Source organism: Pundamilia nyererei, unplaced genomic scaffold (genome assembly GCF_000239375.1).
Source record: "Pundamilia nyererei isolate P.nyererei 1_Seehausen unplaced genomic scaffold, PunNye1.0 scaffold00004, whole genome shotgun sequence".
NCBI classification, from domain to species: Eukaryota; Metazoa; Chordata; class Actinopteri; order Cichliformes; family Cichlidae; genus Pundamilia; species Pundamilia nyererei.
Window position 1 is genome coordinate 2,973,987 of NW_005187405.1, and position 6,077 is coordinate 2,980,063.

The following is a 6,077-nucleotide window of genomic DNA, read 5'->3' on the forward strand; positions in this document are numbered from 1 at the left end:
CTCACAGGATGCAAATCACAGCGGCAGAACATGAAGCTGTTCGAGGTGAGCTGAAACATCTGTGCCTGCCTTCGCTGCTGACGTGCAGACAAACACGAAGCCTTGCTCAGGTGTAGCCTGTGTGATCTGCAAGCTGAGAAGCGTGTGGAAGCTCACTCGTTCGGCTATCAAACGACGATCAGCACACAGCTGGGGACTGCAGCGCGAATGCTGGCGTTGTTTTCGGTGCAGCTCTGTTGATCGTGATCACGGAGTGTGCAGCTGCAGCAGCAGCACGCCCGGCGCCACATATCAGACAGCACACGGCTGCTCGTCCTGAATCCTAAAGAGCGCCTGTGCTGCAGATTCGGCGCTGCAGGCACAGTCGGCCATGATAGTGTAGCCTACACACTGCCTGCCCCGATGAATTCATTTTGGCGGTATCGATCCAATGATTTACAAGAAAGAGGATGAAACCCTTTCCCTGCACGCTGATCTATTCCTTGTAGCGCTGCAAGGACGTTGCAGATCAAAGCTATGGGTTTTCGAGCCTCCTACACAGACGTTCTTTTCTCTCTCTTTGCCTCCCACACACACCATTCAAACACACTGCATCGCTTAGGCGTGCATGTGCAGATAAATCTTCCTCCCACACAGACAAACAGGACTTCGGCCCCACACACCTGACCGCCATCGTGACTCACGCAAACAAAGCACTCGAGGCGTGCAAAATAAACACAGTTGAATCATTTTCTCCGTTAACTACATATGAAAGCGACTTGCAGTTATGACTGGAATTCATCTGACTGCACTCGGTGTTTTTAATTGTGCTACCACGCTGTTATTTTACTGTGCTTGAAAACAAAGCATCTCTGGAATGATCATTAATCTGGTTTCTGTTTAAGGCACAAATATACGCGGATACTTTCAGTTTAATGTGTTTGGAGGCCACTGGCAGGAGGACATTTCTACATCTATATTTTTGGTTGCGAAGTCAAATCAGATACAAATTATTATTCAAATCAGAGTACGGTAATCTGTGCTGCTAGGAAAACTACTTGGAGACGAAAAAGCCCAGAAGTGACTGATGGGTTCAAGGGCATCAGGGATCGGCTCTGAGTACCTAGTTCTTTGCAGGGGGATACAGAGCTGCCAGGAAGGAGGACTTCGTGGATGTAGTGGAAGAGGAAATGCAGGTGAGCTGTCTGATAATGGAGAATGCTAAAGATAGGTTGAGGCGGAGGCAAATGATCCGTTGTGGCGACCCCTAAAGGCAGCAGCCGAAAAACGAAGAGGAATTAAATGCGGACCAACCTAAGAGCAATATGCTGCGTCACTCTAACACAAGATGGCGCTGTTGGCGGCTGTTCTAATGGTCTGCCGCCCGAACAGCAGTAGAAGAAGGAGTGAGTGCGCATTGCAGTGAAAAGCGGATCGCGCTCGTTCTTCTCCCTCATTCGACCTGCATCGCCGCTCCCAGCAACTTCCCTTACATCTCCGTGAGAGACAAAGGTAAACGCTTTCTCTTTGTTACGTGTTGTTTCTACACGTTGCAAGTTATAATCTTATTTATGCATCTATATTTGTAAAGTATGAAACGCATTTTTTCCCCCAATGTGACCTTTTTCTATTGATTGAAACTATTTTTAACCGACGTTTGATCGCTTTTTTTATTTGATCGTTTTTGAATGTTTTTTCGATGTGTAAATGCTATGGTGCACCTCGCAGAAATAGGTTAACCTATTTTTTTTTTCCCCATATTAATTTGGGTAGTTATATAAGCTGCAAAATGAGGCAGCTGGCCACCCCTTGAGATGGCGCAAAGTAGCTCATTGAAACAAAAACGTGTAGCGCGGTGCTACAAAATGGCGCTGGAAGAAAAACCGCCAGCTAATCCGCTAACGAAACTGCGCCACGTTTTCAGGCCCCAGGCCTAGGGTGACTCCATTTTGACTTTTGTCGACGATCATCGATTAAATATGACGTAGCTTTAAGATAAATTCAGATTTCATGGTCTGTTAAACGTCGGGAGGTATGTAGGCCATTACTACGCAATCAGTGATCGCCATTTTATGAAACTGCTCCGGTGACCTACTTTCTCATTGCGGCTGACCCTAACCCGACTGTGCGTGTCGACGGTTTTTCGCCGATAAAGGGCCCCTTTTCAGTTTTAAGGATTTGTGGGGAGACTTTTTTTTAAAATTGCTTTCATTTTTTTGTAGCTATAACAAAAATGTCGGACGAGGGAAAATTATTCATCGGAGGTCTGAGCTTCGAGACCAACGAGGACTCTCTGGCTGCGGCTTTCGGCAAATACGGAACCATCGAAAAAGGTAATTAAACCTCTTTACCCCTCTTGAGAATATAGTTTAAAATGACTTCAGACATCAATATTTTACTAAATATGTGGCCTAATCGGAATTTCTCCCTGATTAGTGGACGTGATCAGAGACAAAGAAACCGGAAGATCTCGCGGGTTTGGCTTCGTGAAGTACGACAATGCAGAGGACGCTAAAGACGCACTGGACGCCATGAACGGAAAGGTAAAAATCACGCTACTCAATTTATAATCGAATTTAAAAATATTTGTAGTTAATGTAATTGTATTTATACGTTTTTACATTTCCTGTTGTATTGCAGACGCTGGACGGACGTGCTATTCGGGTGGACGAAGCTGGAAAGGGAGGGCGCTCAAGAGGAGGTTTTGGCTCTGGCCCACGAGGAGGAAGATTTAGCGGCTCCAGAGGGAGAGGTGGGCGTGGTTATTCCCGAGGTGCGACGTGGGAATATTTTTAAAAAGTTGAAATTAAAGGCTTATTCTAACACTATCGAAATTAAAACTGATTTGTTTGTAATAGGTGGATATGGTGGAGACAGAGGGTACGGAGACAGGAGTTATGGTGACAGAAGCTTTGGTGGTGGAGACAGGAGCTTTGGTGGCAGTGGATACAGGAGTGGAGGATATTCCTCAGGTGGCTACAGAGAAAACAGGTAAATAATCGGAGTTTAAGATTGTTTAATGCACTTTATTTTTACTGTATTTTAAATGCAAGTTTCTTGTTTATATAGGGGGCAGGGTGGATATGGTGAGCGTTCAGGATCTGGATCCTACCGCGATGGATACGACAGCTATGGTAAGCATCAATAATATGTATTTCAGGTATTTGGGTGCATTTATGTTGGGGCTGTCTGTACAAAATCTAAAGGAACACTGAAAGCACATCTCAGTAACTGGCATAGTCAAACTGCGCAGCACTCTAATTTTTAAATACCTGCTTTAAGTGGCGGGTTGAGATGCTGTACACTCCAACACTGTAAATTGAGATTTCACAGCCCCAACATGGGAAGCCTATCACCATGTATGCCCCTCAGTTTTGTGCTCAACTTGATGCCTCTTTCCAAACGGTTGCCAGATTTCTTTTGTGCCCTTCTCTGACAAAGAGGCTGGAAACCATTTGAACCACTTAAAGCAAACCCCGAATTTCACGTGTTCTCAAATTGCGAGGAAGGCAAGGACCCACTTATGCAAAAAGAGGGAGGGTTGTTAGGCGGGTTGAAAGGGGAATATTTGTAAAACTCCAGTGTTCGAACTTGCAGTGTCTTTACCTCTGTGCCCACTTCTTATCCTCAGCTACACATGAGTAAACATCTCCCTGATTCAAGATCTTCACTTGGCTGGCTGTTTTTCAAAGATGCGCTCCTCAAGAAAAATGTCCACGTGTTTGCTGACCTTAGTTCTGTAGTTTTGTTGTAATAGTTCAGCATCTTTAAAAAGAAGAAAAATGTAGCAATGGGTTTTGGTCATTCCTTATAAAACCTGTTACAAATTACAGTTAAAGAATCTTAACCATGCTTAATTGGACTCATTTCTCAAAGATCGTGCAACTAAAAGGCATCTGTAATCTGATACTGTAAAGTCCCATTTTTGGGGATCAAGACAGTTCTCAGTGTGGCTTTTCATTGAACAGCCACTACCATTGCTCTAAACTTTGTCCAGCACTTGAAGTGCTTCCTGATTTGATTCATTTTCTTATATATTGCAATATCTGGGGCTTGTTTGTGTTCCTTATTTTCCCCCTCAGTCTCTGACTGACCTACCTCCTGCCAGGTTTTAAACTGAGAGGAAAGATATATGCTCATAAACAGACTTTTGGGAGACTTGATGCTAAATTCAAATTAATATTAAAAAAGAGAAAAAAAACCCTTAGTTTAACTGAGGCTCCTGTTTGTTCAATTTCCCAAAAGAGTGAATTCCTTTCAGACTGGTGAACTACACATCCGAAGTGGCCGGCTGTTCATGAAGTTGCAAATTGCAGCATGCTACAGTCTGTCCAAGGTATCTTCTGTGCTCTGCTCAACATCTGCATTTTTAATGTGCTGTAAAATGGACTAATCTTGTTTAAAGTGATCGAGAAATGTAACTTTGTTTCCCTAAAGCTTATATATATCTCAAACCGGGAACAGTTTTGTACTTTTTGTTCTTTGTATGATCAACTTTTTTTTGTCAGTTTGGCTTCATGGAGCCTATTAAACAAATTGTGGAAAATCATCATGATTGTTGCCTCTTAAAACAACCGCATGGGGACTAAAGCTGAGCGCTGTAGGCTCATTTTAATGTAATGCTGCGTGAGAACTAAATCATCTGCTTGATGCAATCAGATGGTGCCCATCTCTGCACTAAAGTCAACAATTTGGTAGGCTAGTCAAAGTTCTCAAAGCTAAAAAGGGAGGGGAGGGAAGGCTGTTACTGGGTATCTGTAAAGATCCACACAAGTTTAAAAAGGGGGGGAGCACAGTTGAATCAAGTGAATCCTGTACATGTTAAACGATCCATGAGCCGAATGTTGTACCTACTAAGTGTGCTGATCAAACAAAGTGGCATATGGGGGAAGTTGGTGCCTGGTCATGTTCATGCTTCATTACGTTCAAGAGAGGTCAAGAGCTCCTTCAGTATCCTACAAGTCCTTGGAGAGTGAAGTGTTGCGCCTACCAACAAGTGCTCCTCAGAGATGAAAGCTGCTCTTGCCTAGTCAAATGTGAAGAAAGTAGGCCAGTGCACGTGAGGTAAAAATCTCCTTTTGCTTTGCTCACATCCTTGAAACTAAGTTCTCATTGTTGCCATGAATACCTTCAAGTTAGCCGCTGTTTAGTCCTCTGCTTCAGATGTCTCCTACAAACATCACAAGTCCTCTTACCTGATTCTAAAGTCCATTGGGAGGTGGGGTTTCTGTCTGGGATATTAGTGCTCCACCTTGAGTCCACCAAAAAAATGCATTGGTCCTTTAAGTCGGGTAGTTTTGTGCTCAGTCCACTTTGGTCACTAGTCCACAAATTTGCTCCTGTAATGTCCACAAGCCCCAATTCATGTGTAAGGTGTCTAGACTGCATTCACTTTTCCTTTGTACCTTATGTGGTGAGTCATTAATACTGCATGCAGTTTGACTTCAAGCATCAGTTGGCAGGTTTAATCCACCCATTTCTCCTCCTCTAGACTGAAAACTGACTGGATGCTTCAGTGGGTCTCGTCACAGCTGAAGTAGCTGGATTTTTAGGCTGCAAGATCTCATGCAGTTGCTGTATCAGGTAAGTTGTAAAGCATGTTGTTACTCAAAGCTTTTGGTGGTTTTCAGTTTTGTTTTGTTTTTTTGCTCAAAACTGGAATTTTGTCAGGCTAAATAAGATGTGTTTGTTCCAGGTCCAATGAGCAGTGGGGTGACTGTCAAGACGAAGGAATCTCCCAAATTCCTGAAGCACATTTCCTGATGTTACAGTAAATGTCACAAACTGGGAAAACAGCATTACAGAGCTGCAGTTGATAGACAAACCTGACTATGTAGTTTTGCTTTGGCTTGAAACTTGAATAAAATCTGACACAAAAGAACTTGCTGTGGTGTTTCTTTCTTTGTAAACACATGCCTGAGGATTTGCTTACTTTGAAACTCACATTGGCTTTTTATTTCTAAAGATATAGAGACATGTCAGAATGTAGGAGGAGGAAGTAATGTAGTTGAGGAAATATTGTGTGCTTAAGTTTAATTGTCATCTTAAGGAAAATGCACTAGGGCCAGATACATTTGTGTTTAAGTATGTAGGGTAAT

General features: G+C 43.2%; 1 protein-coding gene across 4 annotated transcripts; it reads left to right on the plus strand.

The window, feature by feature from the left end:
- The first annotated feature begins 1,371 nt into the window (after window positions 1-1,371).
- Window positions 1,372-5,860, plus strand: cirbpa (cold inducible RNA binding protein a). 4 transcript variants are annotated; one of them, XR_311416.1, is made up of 8 exons: window positions 1,372-1,491; window positions 2,202-2,312; window positions 2,416-2,522; window positions 2,620-2,752; window positions 2,838-2,970; window positions 3,049-3,113; window positions 5,471-5,562; window positions 5,675-5,860. XR_311416.1 is itself a non-coding variant. In XM_005721178.1 (7 exons), the coding sequence occupies exons 2-7, from the start codon at window positions 2,213-2,215 to the stop codon at window positions 4,227-4,229; spliced, it is 543 nt and encodes a 180-aa protein (XP_005721235.1). In that variant the 5' UTR covers window positions 1,372-1,491; window positions 2,202-2,212; the 3' UTR covers window positions 4,230-4,528. The 4 variants fall into 4 exon arrangements, 3 of the variants coding, with proteins under 3 accessions (XP_005721235.1, XP_005721234.1, XP_005721236.1); XM_005721178.1 differs by lacking the exons at window positions 5,471-5,562; window positions 5,675-5,860 and adding an exon at window positions 4,225-4,528; XM_005721177.2 differs by lacking the exons at window positions 5,471-5,562; window positions 5,675-5,860 and adding an exon at window positions 3,611-4,528 and having other exon boundaries at window positions 1,373-1,491.
- Window positions 5,861-6,077: the final 217 nt, after the last annotated feature.

Coding starts and splice junctions, on each gene's coding strand:
- cirbpa (XM_005721177.2), top strand. CDS start 2,213: ATGTCGGACGAGGGAAAATTATTCATCGGAGGTCTGAGCTTCGAGACC. Junction 2,523..2,619: donor TGGACGCCATGAACGGAAAG/GTAAAAATCACG, acceptor GTTGTATTGCAG/ACGCTGGACGGACGTGCTAT. Junction 2,753..2,837: donor TGGGCGTGGTTATTCCCGAG/GTGCGACGTGGG, acceptor TGTTTGTAATAG/GTGGATATGGTGGAGACAGA.